Source organism: Salmo trutta, chromosome 20 (assembly GCF_901001165.1).
Source record: "Salmo trutta chromosome 20, fSalTru1.1, whole genome shotgun sequence".
Lineage (NCBI taxonomy): Eukaryota > Metazoa > Chordata > Actinopteri > Salmoniformes > Salmonidae > Salmo > Salmo trutta.
In genome coordinates this window covers 25,848,386-25,864,112 of record NC_042976.1, presented here as the reverse complement: position 1 = coordinate 25,864,112, position 15,727 = coordinate 25,848,386, and the positions used below count along the sequence as shown (strand labels likewise).

Here is a 15,727-nt window from a genome sequence, read left to right as displayed (position 1 = left end):
TGATGGATGGGGCTGGATAAATGTAACCCTCTCAAATTCATAAACAGAGCTATGCATTCGAGGACTGGCCAGCCATGATATCAAAATTATAGATTTAACCATGTTTTGAGGTTATACATATAATTAATTTTTAAGTCCAAAAATTGATGTAATAACTGCTGATTGCCCCTTTTTTTAAAGTGCAAAAAAATAGACAAGACCTAAAATAAGTACATTTGCTTGTTCTGAGGCTGTTCTTGATGACCTGTGTGTAGTGTCCTGTGGTGAGGCTGAGGAGGATCTTGGGAGCTGTAAGAACCCTCTAGAGGAGGTGACTGCAGGCCTGTTGGACTGCTCTGGACAACCACTCCCCCTACAGGCCGTTCATGTCAGGGCCAGGCTGATGGATCTGCTCTCCCAGGTACGACTGGACTAGATTAGTCCATTTCAGTCCAGTCTAAACTAGACTATACTGGACTGTACCATACTTGACTGGACATCAGTCCTTAAATAACAGGCCTCTCTCCTATTGGCTACCAGGTCATCATCTTCCAGACATACACCAATCAGAGCACCGCCCCCATCGAAGCCAAGTACGTCTTCCCATTGGATGATTCTGCTGCTGTGTGTGGCTTTGAGGCCTTCATCAATGGGAAACATGTAATGGGACAGGTAATTCACCCTCTCAGCAGCACACAGTGATCAGTTATGCATGTGTAGTATTGTGTTGTGAGCTGTTGTGTTGTGTACCTCTGTCCCAGGTGAAGGAGAAGCAGCAGGCACGTAAAGAGTATAAACAGGCCATAGAGAGAGGCCATGGAGCTTACCTAATGGACCAGGATGCACCTGTACGTCTCTCCCTACTTCCTTACCTCTCTGCAGATATACTTTCTCACTTTACATTGAACAGGAAATAGAATGTGTCAAATGTGAACCTGCTCTCTTTACTACAGACAGTGAGTCATATAATATGCTGAGCTCTCAGATCATTCTTTTAAATCAGATAATGATGATCCTATGGTTGAAATAATCTGTGGTTTCAGTCTTATCATGTCTTGCATCATGACGGTGATGTCATCTTTGCGCGCCCTCAGGATGTTTTCACCATCAGCGTTGGGAACCTGCCTGCCGGTGCCACCGTCCTTATCAAAGTTACCTTCGTCACCGAGCTGGTCGTCATGGAGGGCTTGATCAACTTCTCGTTGCCCGGTAGTGTGGCGCCATGGCAACAGAGCTCAGCGCTCAACCAGAGGACTCAGGTAGGAGGGACTAGATTGATTGATTTTATGTTATTAATGTTGCGTTTAGGTTTGCGTCATGTGTGTGCCATTGTGTGTGTCTGTAGGTGACTTTGGAAAAGGTGTGTGTGACCAACCTGGATTCCCAAGGGTGAGTGTTCCTCTTAACCAGCTCTGTAGATGGATGGGTACACCATTCCTGTATCCTTATCATTACATCTGAATTCCATAATAATCCCTTGTCCTCATATTGACCTGTAGTGTCTGTCTCTCCTCATTCTGACCTGTAGTGTCTGTCTCTCCTCATTCTGACCTGTAGTGTCTGTCTCTCCTCATTCTGACCTGTAGTGTCTGTCTCTCCTCATTCTGACCTGTAGTGTCTGTCTCTCCTCATTCTGACCTGTAGTGTCTGTCTCTCCTCCTTCTGACCTGTAGTGTCTGTCTCCTCATTCTGACCTGTAGTGTCTGTCTCTCCTCATTCTGACCTGTAGTGTCTGTCTCTCCTCATTCTGACCTGTAGTGTCTGTCTGTCTCTCCTCATTCTGACCTGTAGTGTCTGTCTGTCTCTCCTCATTCTGACCTGTAGTGTCTGTCTGTCTCTCCTCATTCTGACCTGTAGTGTCTGTCTGTCTCTCCTCATTCTGACCTGTAGTGTCTGTCTGTCTCTCCTCATTCTGACCTGTAGTGTCTGTCTGTCTCTCCTCATTCTGACCTGTAGTGTCTGTCTGTCTCTCCTCATTCTGACCTGTAGTGTCTGTCTGTCTCTCCTCGTTCTGACCTGTAGTGTCTGTCTGTCTCTCCTCGTTCTGACCTGTAGTGTCTGTCTGTCTCTCCTCGTTCTGACCTGTAGTGTCTGTCTGTCTCTCCTCGTTCTGACCTGTAGTGTCTGTCTGTCTCTCCTCGTTCTGACCTGTAGTGTCTGTCTGTCTCTCCTCGTTCTGACCTGTAGTGTCTGTCTGTCACTCCTCGTTCTGACCTGGAGTGTCTGTCTGTCTCCTCATACTGACCTGTAGTGTCTGTCTGTCTCTCTCCTCATACTGACCTGTAGTGTCTGTCTGTCCTCATTCTGACCTGTAGTGTCTGTCTGTCTGTCTGTCTGTCTGTCTGTCTGTCTGTCTGTCTGTCTGTCTGTCTGTCCTCATACTGACCTGTAGTGTCTGTCTGTCTCTCTCCTCATACTGACCTGTAGTGACTGTCTGTCTGTCTGTCTGTCTGTCTGTCTGTCTGTCTGTCTGTCTGTCTGTCTGTCCTCATTCTGACCTGTAGTGTCTGTCTGTCTGTCTGTCTGTCTGTCTGTCTGTCTGTCTGTCTGTCTGTCTGTCTGTCTGTCTGTCCTCATACTGACCTGTAGTGTCTGTCTGTTTGTCTGTCTGTCCTCATACTGACCTGTAGTGTCTGTCTGTCTGTCTGTCTGTCTGTCTGTCTGTCTCCTCATACTGACCTGGAGTGTCTGTCTGTCTCCTCATACTGACCTGTAGTGTCTATCTCTCCGCTCATACTGACCTGTAGTGTCTGTCTCTCCTCATACTGACCTGTAGTGTCTGTCTCTCTCCTCATACTGACCTGTAGTGTCTGTCTGTCTGTCTGTCTGTCCTCATTCTGACCTGTAGTATCTGTCTGTCTGTCTGTCCTCATACTGACCTGTAGTGTCTGTCTGTCTCTCCTCATTCTGACCTGTAGTGTCTGTCTGTCTCTCCTCATTCTGACCTGTAGTGTCTGTCTGTCTCTCCTCATTCTGACCTGTAGTGTCTGTCTGTCTCTCCTCATTCTGACCTGTAGTGTCTGTCTGTCTCTCCTCATTCTGACCTGTAGTGTCTGTCTGTCTCTCCTCATTCTGACCTGTAGTGTCTGTCTGTCTCTCCTCATACTGACCTGTAGTGTCTGTCTGTCTCTCCTCATACTGACCTGTAGTGTCTGTCTGTCTCTCCTCATTCTGACCTGTAGTGTCTGTCTGTCTCTCCTCATTCTGACCTGTAGTGTCTGTCTGTCTCTCCTCATTCTGACCTGTAGTGTCTGTCTGTCTCTCCTCATACTGACCTGTAGTGTCTGTCTGTCTGTCTGTCTGTCTGTCCTCATACTGACCTGTAGTGTCTGTCTGTCTGTCTGTCCTCATACTGACCTGTAGTGTCTGTCTGTCTGTCTGTCTGTCTGTCTGTCTCCTCATACTGACCTGGAGTGTCTGTCTGTCTCTTCATACTGACCTGTAGTGTCTATCTCTCCGCTCATACTGACCTGTAGTGTCTGTCTCTCCTCATACTGACCTGTAGTGTCTGTCTCTCTCCTCATACTGACCTGTAGTGTCTGTCTGTCTGTCTGTCTGTCTGTCCTCATTCTGACCTGTAGTATCTGTCTGTCTGTCTGTCTGTCTGTCCTCATACTGACCTGTAGTGTCTGTCTGTCTCTCCTCATTCTGACCTGTAGTATCTGTCTGTCTCTCCTCATTCTGACCTGTAGTGTCTGTCTGTCTCTCCTCATTCTGACCTGTAGTGTCTGTCTGTCTCTCCTCATACTGACCTGTAGTGTCTGTCTGTCTCTCCTCATACTGACCTGTAGTGTCTGTCTGTCTCTCCTCATTCTGACCTGTAGTGTCTGTCTGTCTCTCCTCATTCTGACCTGTAGTGTCTGTCTGTCTGTCTCTCCTCATTCTGACCTGTAGTGTCTGTCTGTCTCTCCTCATACTGACCTGTAGTGTCTGTCTGTCTGTCTGTCTGTCTGTCTGTCTGTCTGTCTGTCTGTCTGTCTGTCCTCATTCTGACCTGTAGTGTCTGTCTGTCTGTCTGTCTGTCTGTCTGTCTGTCTGTCTGTCCTCATACTGACCTGTAGTGTCTGTCTGTCTGTCTGTCTGTCTGTCTGTCTGTCTTCATACTGACCTGTAGTGTCTGTCTGTCTGTCTGTCTGTCTGTCTGTCTGTCTGTCCTCATTCTGACCTGTAGTGTCTGTCTGTCTGTCTGTCTGTCTGTCTGTCTGTCTGTCTGTCCTCATACTGACCTGTAGTGTCTGTCTGTCTGTCTGTCTGTCTGTCTGTCTGTCTGTCTGTCTGTCTGTCTGTCTGTCCTCATTCTGACCTGTAGTGTCTGTCTGTCTGTCTGTCTGTCTGTCTGTCTGTCTGTCTGTCTCCTCATACTGACCTGTAGTGTCTGTCTGTCTGTCTGTCTGTCTGTCTGTCTGTCTGTCTGTCTGTCTGTCTGTCTGTCTGTCCTCATACTGACCTGTAGTGTCTGTCTGTCTGTCTGTCTGTCTGTCTGTCCTCATACTGACCTGTAGTGTCTGTCTGTCTGTCTGTCTGTCTGTCTGTCCTCATTTTGACCTGTAGTGTCTGTCTGTCTGTCTGTCTGTCTGTCTGTCTGTCCTCATTCTGACCTGTAGTGTCTGTCTGTCTGTCTGTCTGTCTGTCTGTCTGTCTGTCTGTCTGTCTGTCTGTCTGTCTGTCTCCTCATACTGACCTGTAGTGTCTGTCTGTCTGTCTGTCTGTCTGTCTGTCTGTCTGTCTGTCCTCATACTGACCTGTAGTGTCTGTCTGTCTGTCTGTCTGTCTGTCTGTCTGTCTGTCTGTCTGTCTGTCCTCATACTGACCTGTAGTGTCTGTCTGTCTGTCTGTCTGTCTGTCTGTCTGTCTGTCTGTCTGTCTGTCTGTCTGTCCTCATTCTGACCTGTAGTGTCTGTCTGTCTGTCTGTCTGTCTGTCTGTCTGTCTGTCTGTCTGTCTGTCTGTCCTCATACTGACCTGTAGTGTCTGTCTGTCTGTCTGTCTGTCTGTCTGTCTGTCTGTCTGTCTGTCTGTCTGTCCTCATTCTGACCTGTAGTGTCTGTCTGTCTGTCTGTCTGTCTGTCTGTCTCCTCATACTGACCTGTAGTGTCTGTCTCTCTCCTCATACTGACCTGTAGTGTCTGTCTCTCTCCTCATACTGACCTGTAGTGTCTGTCTCTCTCCTCATACTGACCTGAAGTGTCTGTCTCTCTCCTCATAAGGACCTGTAGTGTCTGTCTGTCTCTCCTCATACTGACCTGTAGTGTCTCTCTCCTTAGGGAGTTTAGTCTGGACATGTCCATTGAGATGCCCAATGAGATCATCAACCTGCACTGTCTCACACACAAAGTCAAGATCAAGGTAACACAGCAGACCGAGCAGTGTATGTACATGCTTCCGTGTGTGTGCGTGTGTGTAACACTGTGTGTATGTGTGTGTGTGTGTGTGTGTGTGTGTGTGTGTGTGTGTTGTGTTAACCCCAGAGGACCGACTGTAAGGCGGTGGTGAGGACATGTCCAGGTGAGACTCTGGGTCCAGATGGGTTCCTGGTCTGCTTCAGTCTGGCCCAGATCCACCTACCCAGGATGTGGGTGGAGAAACATCCAGATAAAGACAGCCAGGTCAGTATCTCTCCTTCTGTCTCTCTATACTGTACATATGTCTCTCTTAAATACCGCCTGGTCTGTATCCCTCTATCTCTCCATCTTTCCTTCCCTCTCTCTGTCTAATCATATCCATCTCTTTACGTTTCCCCCCCTTCCAGGCCTGTATGTTGGTATTTTACCCAGACTTTGAGCCCTGCCCCACCTCCAGCCCCATGTCCGGCTCCAGTGAGGTGATCCTGCTGTTGGACTCGTCTGAGTCCATGAGAGGAGACGCTCTCCAGAACGCCAGGAGAATCGCCCTGCAGCTTCTTAATACCATGGACCACCACAGCGTTCGAGTCAACGTCATCTCCTTTGGCTCAGGTGGGCTCCTATTCAAACAGTCTCCAAACTGAGCTAAATCAACATTTATCATGTCATTTGTATTCGCTTTGTTAGTGGGGGATTTTTGTTGTTGCTTACTTCAGACTGATGTGATTGACAGTAAGACACTAACTTTTCCCCCATACTCATCTGTCTGACTTTGGTTTTGTCTCATAGACCAGAAGGATGCTTTTCTCTCTGCCAACCCTCTAGTCGAGGCTCTCCAACCAGCCAAGAAGTTCATCATGGTGAGTGCTGACAGACAGGCCCAGGGGCCAATCACAATCTTTTATCATTAGTTTCTATAATATTAGGCAAACATACATTTTTGAGCATATTAAAAGCTCACTCAGAATATTTTAATGGAATATTCACAATCATTGGAGTATTATGTGCATGTAAATGTTGTCCTTGATCAAATTCTCATTTTCTGAATGATCCTTTCCCCTGTTGTTGTTAGTCCTCCCCACCTGTTGGGGGCAGCACTGAGCTGTGGAGGCCCCTGCGCAGCCTGAGTCTGTTGCCTCCGTCACAGGGCGTGAGGAACCTGCTGCTGCTATCAGACGGCCACGTCCAGAACCAAGCCCTGACCCTGCAGCTGGTCAGACAGCATGCCCAGCACAGCCGCCTCTTCACCTGCGGCCTCAGCCCAACCGCTAATCGGCACATGTTGCGGGCCCTGGCCCAGGCAGGGGGAGGGGCCTATGAGTTCTTTGACACAAAGACAAAGCACACCTGGCAAGAGAAGGTACCAGCACACTTTTACAGCGACCTCGCCTATGTCTTTAGATGTCTGTATATTATCTTTGGTTCCAACACAACCACATAACATGTGGTCAACTTGGGCAAACTATCCCTTTAAACAGGTGTTTTTCTGTGTGTGTGTCTCAGGTGGCGTGCCAGGTGAAGCGCATCGTGTCTCCAGGCTGCAGCTCTGTGTCTGTGAAGTGGCAGCAGTTTAACCCCTCAGCTCCCCCTCCTGTCCAGGCCCCCTCCCAGGTCCACGCACTCTTCACTGACTGCCACACCCTGGTCTACGGCTTCGTGCCACACTGTACACAGGTATACTGTCACAGAGGCGTGTTTGTGTGCGTGGACATGACATGCCCAGATCACATGTCATGTTAGCGCCGTGAGACTAACTTGTCCATGTGTCCGGTGCCGTAGGCCACTCTTCTTGGAGACCTGAGTGGTCAGAACATTGAGACAATGGTGTCCACCACTGAGCTACAGAAAACCAGGGGCACGGTAAGACCACCACACTCACCTCACCTTACTGTTTATACTGTCTCAGTCACACCTGTAATGTGTGTGTGTGTGTGTGTGTGTGTGCACGTGTTTCAGTTCCTTCATAAGCTCACAGCGAGGGCTGTTATCAGAGACTATGAGGATGGCAGTCTTCACACCAACGAGGCTGAACATGAGGTGTGTGTGAACATGAGATTGTGAATGGAGTAGTGTTGTCACAACCAGTATCGCTAATACTACAACACCAGATTTTTCTTACCAAAAAAGAAAACACAAAGCAGGCTAATGGTCGTTTAAAAACCTACTTTATGTAAAATATTGTGTGCTATAGCTTGGAAAAGAAACGTGACTCTGGGTGACAACATAAGGCTGTTTTTTACCAACATTAGGAGTGTTTTCCTCTGGAAATTAAGGCTGCTTCATGTTTTGTTTCCTTCCTTCCTTCCTAGTATTGCGGTACTGGTATCATGACAACCCTAGTATGGAGTGTATACACTGTACCTATTCTGTGTGTACAGAAAGTTTTTTGTTTTATATATATATAGTATCAATTCTCTCAGGGGAAGAAATCAGTGATGAAGTCCTTCATCATTGAGCTGAGCAAAGAGTTCTCCATCCTGTCTCAGTTCACCAGCTTTGTTGCCATCGAGGAGAGGGTACGTCTGCCAAACGCTAGTGTGTGTGTGTGCGCACACATCAACAGTACTTCAATACAAATATAGAAAAATACAATGTTCTGATGTGTTCTTTCTCTCCCAGGACTCAGAGCAGCCTGACGTGGGTTTCACAGACGTTCCCAAACTGATCTCAGACGAGGACGTCGACTTCTTACCTTACCTTAGCTGGCAGGAGGAGGAATATGAGAGAGATGGAATGGACTTGGGATCACACTCAATGTCAAACTTGCTGGATGGTGGGCCAGGGCGTGTTTTATGCAGAAATATCTGTCTGGAGGGGATGGGGATGGGGGAGGAGCATGAATCGTTGGTTCAACTCCAGGTGGATGACGAATCATGGGAAGGATCTGTGAATTGGAACTTACGTACCAAATTGTTCAAGCAGAGTGCTACGGATGACGTGCCTCTTGGTAGGAGACTTAATTCCTCTTACTTAATGGGCTCTATGGTCTTAGCCAGCCCAGTGACCGTGTCCGCTGCTACCAAACCTCCGGATATGACTTTGAAGAGTGAAGGAGCTGTGACGGATGAAGCGATGGAGTGCTTTGATGACATGGTAGTGATCTGCTTCTTTCTTGCTGTTAACTATAAAGAAAAATGATTCCTGTCAATTCATAGTTTAATCACTAAACTGTTCTTGTCTTTGTTTTACAGGTCTTTGGTTTACTGGAATCTGAACAATACCTTTGTGGCTCAGAAATCATGCATAGTGAGGCTCTGACCTCTTTTTACTCTCCAACTCTCCACACGATTACAGGTAGCCAATGCACACCAGTCACCCCATACCTTGCTACCACAATGATTGTGAAGACGGATTTCATCCCTGAGCTGTCTGAGACCATCCAGTCTCTCCCAGAGATAGTGAGGCATGCGAAGAGTAGACAGGGAGACTTTAGACGGGCGGACAGACACAGGAAGGTTTGTGCCGATCCGGCATTTGACACTGTAGAGACACAGAAGTCTCTCTCTGTTGCTGATGTGCCTCGTCCTCCTCCCTCTGTTCTTCAGCTCAAGTCTTGCGATGTTGCTGATGCTCTCCCTCCACCCCCTGCTTCTGTCGTCGGTTCTCCTGGTCCTCCTCCACCCCCTGCTTCTGTCCTCAGTTCTCCTGGTCCTCCATCTCGACTGCAGTCTTTCTCTTACGCAGTTTCAGGTGCTCTTCCTCCTCCACCCCCTGCTTCTGTCCTCAGTTCTCCTGGTCCTCCTCCATCTCGACTGCAGTCTTTCTCTGCCGCAGTTTCAGATGCTCTTCCTCCTCCACCCCCTGCTTCTGTCCTCAGTTCTCCTGGTCCTCCTCCATCTCGACCGCAGTATATCTTTGCCGCAGTTTCAGATGTTCTTCCTTCTACATCCCCTGCTTCTGTCCTCAGTTCTCCTGGTCCTCCTCCATCTCGACTGCAGTCTTTCTCTGCCGCAGTTTCAGATGCTCTTCCTCCTACACCCCCTGCTTCTGTCCTCAGTTCTCCTGGTCCTCCTCCATCTCGACTGCAGTCTTTCTCTGACACAGTTTCAGATTCTCTTCCTCCTCCCTCTGCTCTTGTCTCCAATGAGTTTCGAGCAATTAGACACAAGATGAGAGGTCATCCCAAACCTGGAGTTGGGGCTATCTCCCATACTGCCACCCTCCCGAAACTGCGAGCCGGTAAGGACCTGCTACTTTCCAAACCCCGAGAGCCCTATCCTGTGGAACTGTGTGAGACTAGCAAAATGTGGACCGTGGATAATAGCTTATCTGAGGATAAGGATTGTGGACTAGTGGAGATGGATCACTGGCAGCCTTCTGTTGTCCCTGCCTCTGTGCCCCCATCAGGGTTTAGTTTCGGGGGTGGGAGGGTAGGGTCTCAAAGCAGCCAACATCACGGCTCTTTGTTTGGGGCCACAGCCAATGCATGTTACATTCCAGGTTTATTTGAGGCTTCTTCAGCAGGCTCGCTGTTTGGCCCCACACTCCCTTATCTTGGAAGCTCGGGCAGATCAATGGGGTTAAGTTTTGAGGCACCACTTACTGGCGGACACCTCAACTCTCCTTTACCCACCACTCATGGCTTCAGTCTGACCCATCCTTTAGGGGCCTCACTTGGATCCTCTCTGTTTGGTAGCTCTCTCAGGACACTACAACAACATCATGTACTACCACAAGCACAAAAACCTCTGGATATAAAAAAAAACATACAGAAACTTGGCGGAGACAGTGAAAGGTATGTGTCAGCGTCCATTCGTCCGTCACTTTGTCTGTCTGTGTATGACCTCTATTGGAGACATGTATTGTTATGTGTAGCTCTGTGGTATCCTAATTAGGTAGATTTTGATTTCAGGAGGGGAGGTCTTGAATTCAGGAAGAATACTCTTGATGTAGTAAAATGGACAGAGATTTTTGCCCTCCAGCACTCGGTAAGTACAGTAAACGTTCCCTTTTCTAAAGGCCTGTCTCATCTGCATAGAAAATACTATTATTGATAGAAAATATGAACTAATCATATCTCTGTATATACATTATATTGTTTATTGATAGTGCAGGAGCATGGATTGAATTCAGAAACAGATTTTCCAGATGCTCAAAGCATTGTATGGGGAACTTACTTCATCCATACCAATGTGTGGCACCATTCGCCAATGAGCAATGGGAGCCATTTTGTGCCAAAAGGCTATCAACCTGTTTTGTTTGTTCCAGGAAGGTTACTGGGAGTGCTCTGCCAGCCTGGGTTCCCTCCTCGGTGTGGATGTGGACTATTTTGCAAACGTCTTCCTGAAGAATAGAGGCATCAGCTCTCTAGGTAGGCTACACTACAGACTGATACTAGAGAACTGTTTGTCTGGGAGTCTATGAACATTCAGTTAGGGCTGTTTTTGAGCAGTAAGAAAAATTACAAAAATATTGTGTGCGCGTGTCATCCAGGCGCTACAGAGGGTAGTGCGTACGGCCCAGCTTCCTGCCATCCAGGACCTATATACTAGGCGGTGTCACTCCCCCCCCCCCCCCCCCTTGTTTTTACACTGCTGCTATTAACTGTTTATTATCTATCCATATTCACTTTACCCCTACCTACATATACAAATTACTCAACTAACCTGTCTCCTGCACATTGACTCATTACCGGTACCCCCTCTATATACAATATAGCCTCATTTATTGTTACTTTAAAAAATGTTTTACTTTAGTTAGTAAATATTTTCTTAACTGTATTGTTGTTGAAGGGCTTTTTAGTAAGCATTTCACGGTAAGGTCTACACTTGTTGTATTCAGCGCATTTGACAAATAAAAATGGGTTTGATGTGTGTCAGGTGTGAGGGCCCATGCTGACATCCTGAGGCTGGTGGCCAGTCTGCTGGTGCTGCAGCTGATGAGGGTGAGGAGGCTAGAGGAGGGGAAGCTGCTGCTCAGCCTGTTCCGTCTGGACCTGGACCACTCTCCTCCTCAGCCCAGGTACAGTGGGTCTCCTCTCTCTGCTCCACTATATAACACCCCAAGCACTCTGTTCACATGTGATTCATGTGTCTGTGTTTCTCTTGGGATAAGGGTATCTATGTTTTGTTTTTGTTTGGTGCATTTCTCGATGCGCGTGTGTTTGCGCATGCACTAAATATGGTTACTGTGTGTGTTCCCCCAGGTGTGAGCGCTGGGAGGCGGTGAGGAGGGCGGTGGACTGGGTGTGTTGGGCAGACAGGGAGTACCCGTGTGTGTGCAGCAGGCTGGAGTTTGGCTGGGACTGGGAGTCGTCCACACGGCAGCTCCTGGGCATCGACCCCCCACACGCCCTCTCTCCCCTCATCCTCCTCGGGACCACAGGGGGAGTGAGGGCCCAATGACTTCCAGAAGGAGAAAGGTGTATGACCAGTATATACATCTGCAGATATTGCTTTTATTATTTCACTTATTACGAGGTTAAGGTACTATGCTATACTGATAACCTTTTCACTGATCAAATCAGTTTTGTAATTCCAAATCTTTGCATTTAAAGGTGTGATTTTATGTTTGCTCAAAATACAAGAGCAATCATTTCTAAAATGTATTTATACTCCTCAATCTATGGCCATGTTCTATATCCATACAGCTGTCATTGTGTGATTTCAGTCATACTGATAAGACCTTGCTCCAATTTTCTTTATGTTTTCTTTGTCTGACTGAAATAATCCTCTGATGGATAAGCAGAACAGCAGGGTAATGTGGTCATGCTATTGGTCACTCGGGTTCCATTTCGATCCTTTACACACACACCTTAAAGCCTTTCTAAAAGAATGGATTGATTTAAAGTGTCTGTTTCACAATATATAAACATAGTCAGCTTGAATCAGTGTGTGTTACAGCATGAAAGTCAAATCCAAAAGAACCCGACTCGCTAGTGTTGTGTTCATGTACCAGGTTCACCACAAGGTGTCGCTATAAGAAAGGTCAAGGTTAATGACTATTAATAAAGATGTAAATCGATGCATACTGGGAGAAGAATAAGATGGATGCCTACACCATATAGTAAAGTCACGTTCATCTTACCTTTCAGCCTGGACTCTTACTGAGTAAGGTCTTCAGTTACTCAACCAGCTAACTCTTGTTTTTTTTGGTCAGAATAAGAAAGTTATGGACTTTCAGCAGCTAGTGGATTAAGAACACACAGGGTCTTGTTGTGTAGTAAGACCCTGTGTGTTCTGGATCCACTAGCTGCTGAAACTCCATAACTTTCATATTCTGACAACAAAAAAACAGTCAGCTTGCCATGATTCCACAACATCCATGTCACTGTCAGTCCCCCTTCCTGTTGTCTCTTCTGACCCCTGATGACCTGAAGGTGTCAGAGGAAGATCCTCTTGGCCTTCTCTTCAGCTATTTTCTCCAGTTCTGTCTTCAAATGATTGTTCACTTCTTTTGACAGAATTTCCTCATACAACCTTTGGTAATATGGTTGACCAACTTGGCCACACGTGTTTCTGCTATTGAGACAGGTGCATGAACACACTAGTGCCAGAAAAGGCCCCCACCAACCAGAGGCATGCCAATGACCAGGGAAAGAAAGTAGATGGTCATATATTTGTCAGTGAAAAGATCAGATCCCAAAAAAATTTCAAGCGACAGTTGGCAATAAAGCCACTTTTCATCCATCCCTGGGCAGTCTAAATATTTACATAATCTAACCAGTGGCAGCAGGTAGCCTAGTGGTTAGAGCGTTGGGCCAGTAACTGAAAGGTTGCTGGAACGAATCGCCGAGCTGCCAAGGTAAAAATCTGTCGTTCTGCCCCTGAGCAAGGCAGTTAAGGCAGTCCCCCACATCTCTGATTCAGAGGGGTTGGGTTAAATGCGGATTTGTAAAATAGGTATTAGACACATTCACATGTGGGATATATTAGTATTAAGGCATCTTCAGATGTTCCAGTCTTCACCTGAACGAACATAAGTAATAGCTACTTGGTTGTAGAAATGGCTAATTCTTCAGATGTTCCAGAGTCTTCACATGAATGAACATCACAGGCAAAATCCTAGGCTGTGTCATGCACTGGAGGGGCATTGTTTATAATCACACGTTTTTGTCTAGCAGCCCAGGGGAAGATAATATGGCCTTTAAATATGTATTTTATTGATGTATCTAATTTGTGATACATTTGTCAGTTACCATTGAACATTTGACCAGCATTTAGCCTTTTTGCATTATAAAATAAACCTTCTGAACATAATATAAACTGTCACAACTGAGTCAGTCTTGTATTCAGTGATGACAAGTCTCTCCTCAGAGGTCAGGTTTGTTCTACTGGGAAGTCCCACATGTTTGGGGTGGTTGTAGGTCTTCTAGCACACAAACCAGTCTCAGTTTATGAGAGCACCTATCCAGTTGAGTACTAATGTCAGAAATGTGATCACAAGTTTGGTAGATGAACAGAAGCAATTGCAGCAGCTATAATTCCTGAAACACACTGCATCTCTTGCGGCAAAACATTTTCTGCTAGATCTTAACAATTAGCATGATAACACAAGTTATTATAATGGGTGGACACTGCATGCACACTATGCCATGAGGGCCTATGGGTTGTATGCTGTACCATGCAGGCTTGAAGAAGAACGGAAGGTTCAAAATGTACTCCAAAATGAAGACAGCCAGGAAAACTAAAACATTGGCAGCTTTGGTCAACAGGGAGAGAAGACTGAGGAATGTCAAAACTTAAAATTTGCCATGGTGGCTAATGAGAAAATGTATTGCTCTCTTCTGGGTTGATGTGTTACATTATTGAGGCTCTCTTGATCACGTTTCAGGTAAGACCCAGATGCAGACAGTGTCGAAGTAACAAAAGTTTTACTAGTACAGGGGCAGGCAAAACAACAGGTCAAGGGCAGGCAGAGGTCAGTAATCCAGATGGTGTGAAAAAGGTCCAGAACGGCAGGTAGTCTCAGGGTCAGAGCAGGCAGGGGTCAAAAACCCAGTGTGGTGTGGCAAGGTACAGAACGGCGGGCAGGCTCAGGGTAGGCAGAATGGGCAAAACTAGGAACTAGAACAGACAGGAGCAAGGGGGAAAACGGTAGTAGGTTTCACGAAACAAAACAAACTGGCAGACAAACAGAGAGCACAGGTATAAATACACTGGGGATAATGGGAAAGATTGGTGAAACCTGGAGGGTGGTGGAGACAAGAACAAAGACAGGTGAAACAGATCAGGGTGTGACACTCTTAAATAGCGATATCTTGTGTAGCCTGACAGAAATAAAGCCAGCACAGGGCACAAAACTAATTTGGGGTTGCTCATTCTGTCAAAGCTTAAAATATCAAATAAGATAAATTAGGGTGATATCACAGCAAAGTGAAGTGACAATCAGGTTCAGTCTATCTCACGATAAAGTGAATTAAATCTAATTACAGTCAAATAAATTCTAAGCACATTATCGTAGTGAAGTGCATAAACACTTTACATGCACTGTCCACATGATACCATAATCCCACATGGAACAGCAGTTCCACATCTTATTTTGACTTTGTCCTGTTCTTTAACTTTGATTCTTGGTTAAGATGGAGATGTGAATCCAACGTATCAATTACTTTTAATGTTATCTCAACTGCAATCCAGGTCATTTGGTTGCGCTATTAGATGAAGCATAGTGATAACACATTAAATTGTATAAATACAAAATATCTGACATTTGTTCCCATTTGAACTTTGCTGTGCTTTTAAATGGTTGAAAATGCAGTAATAACACATTTAGATGACAACTAAACAAAAATAACACATTGGGAATTCAACAAATTTCTGGCTGATATTTTGAGTGAATGAATAAAGGTTTAAATCTCATTGATCAAGGTCTCTACCAAACATTACCCAATATTCCATGTTGAAATTATGTGGTGTTCCCAGTAGGTTAAGTGTTTTGGCATTCAGGTCCAAGAAGTTACTTTCTGACCACTTCTACCATAGGAAAATATGTAAAGAAAGTTTCATTCAAATCAAAAGGGATGCGGTCAAAAGTGATTGAAATCAAATGTAACAACCCTTCAGTCAATTCAGAAAATAAAACAACAATTCCAAATTTTCCTCATAGAGAAGCATTGAGGAAAATTGGAATTGGGATTCCAGTTTTGGCTACTTTCTGAATTGAAAGAACTGGAGTCATCAACTCCAATGTGAAACAGGTGATGTATGGATCAGAAACATGGAGATTAACCAAACAGACAATAACAAAGATGTCGAACCGAGTCCTCTAAAGGGGAACTGAACTGGAACCCATTAAACTACAAATAAAAAGAGGTGATGTTGGATTGTATACACCCTGAAATGGAACCCCCAGGGGGAAAGAAGAAGGGGTCGACCCAGAAACCCTTGGAGGAGTGATGTCCAGGCAGAAATGACAAGAGAGCGGCCTAAACTAGTGCAACCTGGAAAAACTTGCTCGCCCAAACCA

The 15,727-nt window shown here is 46.0% G+C and overlaps 1 protein-coding gene across 3 annotated transcripts in view; it reads left to right on the top strand.

The window, feature by feature from the left end:
• Window positions 1-13,530, top strand: part of parp4 (poly (ADP-ribose) polymerase family, member 4) — a 26,406-nt gene extending 12,876 nt beyond the window's left edge. For 2 of the 3 annotated variants that reach the window (XM_029702717.1, XM_029702718.1), the window contains exons 15-34: window positions 255-400; window positions 520-651; window positions 741-827; window positions 1,074-1,238; window positions 1,325-1,368; window positions 5,243-5,324; window positions 5,447-5,584; window positions 5,728-5,932; window positions 6,110-6,180; window positions 6,393-6,680; window positions 6,824-6,994; window positions 7,100-7,180; window positions 7,277-7,357; window positions 7,726-7,836; window positions 7,940-8,413; window positions 8,512-10,055; window positions 10,173-10,248; window positions 10,529-10,631; window positions 11,140-11,281; window positions 11,466-13,530. In XM_029702717.1, coding sequence (XP_029558577.1) covers window positions 255-400; window positions 520-651; window positions 741-827; window positions 1,074-1,238; window positions 1,325-1,368; window positions 5,243-5,324; window positions 5,447-5,584; window positions 5,728-5,932; window positions 6,110-6,180; window positions 6,393-6,680; window positions 6,824-6,994; window positions 7,100-7,180; window positions 7,277-7,357; window positions 7,726-7,836; window positions 7,940-8,413; window positions 8,512-10,055; window positions 10,173-10,248; window positions 10,529-10,631; window positions 11,140-11,281; window positions 11,466-11,664 — 4,340 coding nt within the window. In that variant the 3' untranslated portion in view covers window positions 11,665-13,530. The remainder of the gene's footprint in view (window positions 1-254; window positions 401-519; window positions 652-740; window positions 828-1,073; window positions 1,239-1,324; window positions 1,369-5,242; window positions 5,325-5,446; window positions 5,585-5,727; window positions 5,933-6,109; window positions 6,181-6,392; window positions 6,681-6,823; window positions 6,995-7,099; window positions 7,181-7,276; window positions 7,358-7,725; window positions 7,837-7,939; window positions 8,414-8,511; window positions 10,056-10,172; window positions 10,249-10,528; window positions 10,632-11,139; window positions 11,282-11,465) is intronic. The other variant, XM_029702719.1, reaches the window with a different exon arrangement.
• Window positions 13,531-15,727: the final 2,197 nt, after the last annotated feature.